The following is a 2,229-nucleotide window of genomic DNA, read 5'->3' as shown; positions in this document are numbered from 1 at the left end:
AATTATTAAAAATTTAAAATTGATAATTTAATCTATTCATAACTTATCTTTTCAGGGAAAAAAAATTATCCATTACCTCATTGTTTTTTTAAACAATTAAATGTTTAAACCGCTGTAACTCCGTTAAAAATTATCCAAATGCGTTATTTTTTGCATCAAAATTTGCAGCAGCCTAAACGGAACAAATTCGCATTTTACATTTTTTTTGTATCTATTAACTGTAATGAAATAATTGTTTTAATTGCCGATTTTGACTGGACTATTTGCTGAGGTTGCACAGACTTTAGAGTGAGATTTCATCGGTGTTGTCACCAAAGTTTACCGGGTCAAGCCCGAATTTCAAGCATATTACTCAGAAAACACCGATCATCAAAGGAAAACCTTTCAAAGATGGATATCATTGTTGTAATATTATTTTATAATAACTATACATTCTAGTCATGAGAGATACGCTTCTTTTGGATATTTAGGCTGCATCAATAAATGTTTATAATTCTTTGTGCAATAAATTATTTGTTTTTTCTTTATAGCAGATATTATTTATTTAACAATGTACTTATTATAAATAATCAAAACCGAAATACGTCATATTTATATCCATAGTAACTTTTGTAATAAATTCTTTTCAATTACGTTTATATAGGGTGACCAAAAATTGCTCGTATTCCTCTTGGGAGAAGAAACTATCACTAATTTAATTTCTACCAGAGAAAATCTACTGTAGTTTTTAAAATGTAACACACAACATGAAATCTAACAGTAAATTTCGTAAATTTTAACTGTAGGAAGGTTGATCAATTAGTAAGCTATCAGATCATGGGAATTTTTTTTTTAATTTTTAACTCTCCAAATTCGGATTTTTGAAACCAAAGTAGATTTTCTCGAAAATGGCTGATATCCCCAAATGATAGAGGTTAAATCATTCCAAATTAGTAATAGTTTCTTATCCCGAGAGGAATACAAGCAATTTACAGTCACCTTGTATATTTATGAGTAAAAAATACGTGTAGTGAGTGTTGTAAGTTACTAATAAATATTTTTTGTAATATTATTTAACATAAATAAAGAACTGTACATAAGAAACAAGATAGTGTGGTTAGTAGTTTCTTCAATACATGAATACCATCTACTTTCCTGTGTTGAAATAATTCTCTAATTTTATCTATATTAGTATGTCACAACGAAAATAAATAATCTGGATGTTATTTACATTATCTATTGCTAATGTTTAATAGCTACCTAATTTAGACAAAGTAATTATTGAGGCAGAATTAATGAAATAATCTAACCACCTATTTTACAAGCTTTAGATAAAGTAATAAAATACATTATAAATTTTAATTTATCTTATAGAATATAGTCGAAAGTCGAATGTAATTAATAAATGAGGACATTACTACGAAAAACCAGTAGCACTTGCGTACATGCATGCACCGTATACCAAATTAATAGTCTCGGCGTTCAACGATAATTAAAAAAGAGTGCGCGACAACTGACCGCCATGGGCGTAACGAGAGATTTTTCCTATGGGGGCAGATTTTCAATAGCTATTTTTAACTTGCTGACCGTACGGGTCAAGCGTAAATAACTAAAACCGTGTCATAAGAATATATACATCATGTTTGTATTTTCGTGAAACTTTTTAGCAAAAACAGTTTTTGCAGACGACTTCTCATGGCTATCGTTATACATATAGTATATGTATATAGCATTATCCATATGAATAAAAGTACAAGGATGTTTCGAAAAAATAACCGAGTAAGACTTTCCAGTAAATTGTTAAATTACTAAAGTATTCAAGGATGAAAGGATTTTTAAAAACTAAATGATAAATAACACATGCAGCAGAAAAGCAAAATTCTATTTCGAAAAGTACAACACACATTTGCGTTACTTATAACTACAAAACTAATTCTAATTTATACTGTTTATGTACGTAATACAATATAATAATCATAAGTAGGGTCCGTAGCATTCATTGTCATGTATTTTTCCATCCAAAAAATATGAATAGGGTGTGCAATATCAAGGCAAAAACCATCGCTTAAAATAATGTCCGTTGAATTTGAAAGCATAAAATAATTAACTATATTGAACTTTGTACATATTATTAGGAATTATTTTTTCGAAATACTGCCGCTGGTGAAATTACTTTTTAAAATAGAGATATTAATTAAAAACAACAACGGAAGTGTCTAATATGTACTTTTAAACTTATATAGTTAATTA

At 28.2% G+C, this 2,229-nt stretch overlaps 1 protein-coding gene across 1 annotated transcript in view; it reads right to left on the bottom strand.

Annotated features, from left to right (window-relative positions):
- Positions 1 to 1,871: 1,871 nt before the first annotated feature.
- Positions 1,872 to 2,229, bottom strand: part of LOC108733705 (general odorant-binding protein 83a) — a gene marked incomplete in the record, with an annotated part of 5,434 nt that continues 5,076 nt past the window's right edge. The window contains 1 exon segment of the mRNA XM_025974145.1: positions 1,872 to 2,043. Coding sequence (XP_025829930.1) covers positions 2,026 to 2,043 — 18 coding nt within the window.

Source organism: Agrilus planipennis, unplaced genomic scaffold (genome assembly GCF_000699045.2).
Source record: "Agrilus planipennis isolate EAB-ADULT unplaced genomic scaffold, Apla_2.0 scaffold78, whole genome shotgun sequence".
NCBI classification, from domain to species: domain Eukaryota; kingdom Metazoa; phylum Arthropoda; class Insecta; order Coleoptera; family Buprestidae; genus Agrilus; species Agrilus planipennis.
The sequence above is the reverse complement of the archived record's forward strand: the minus strand, read 5'-3'. Positions and strand labels throughout refer to the sequence as shown.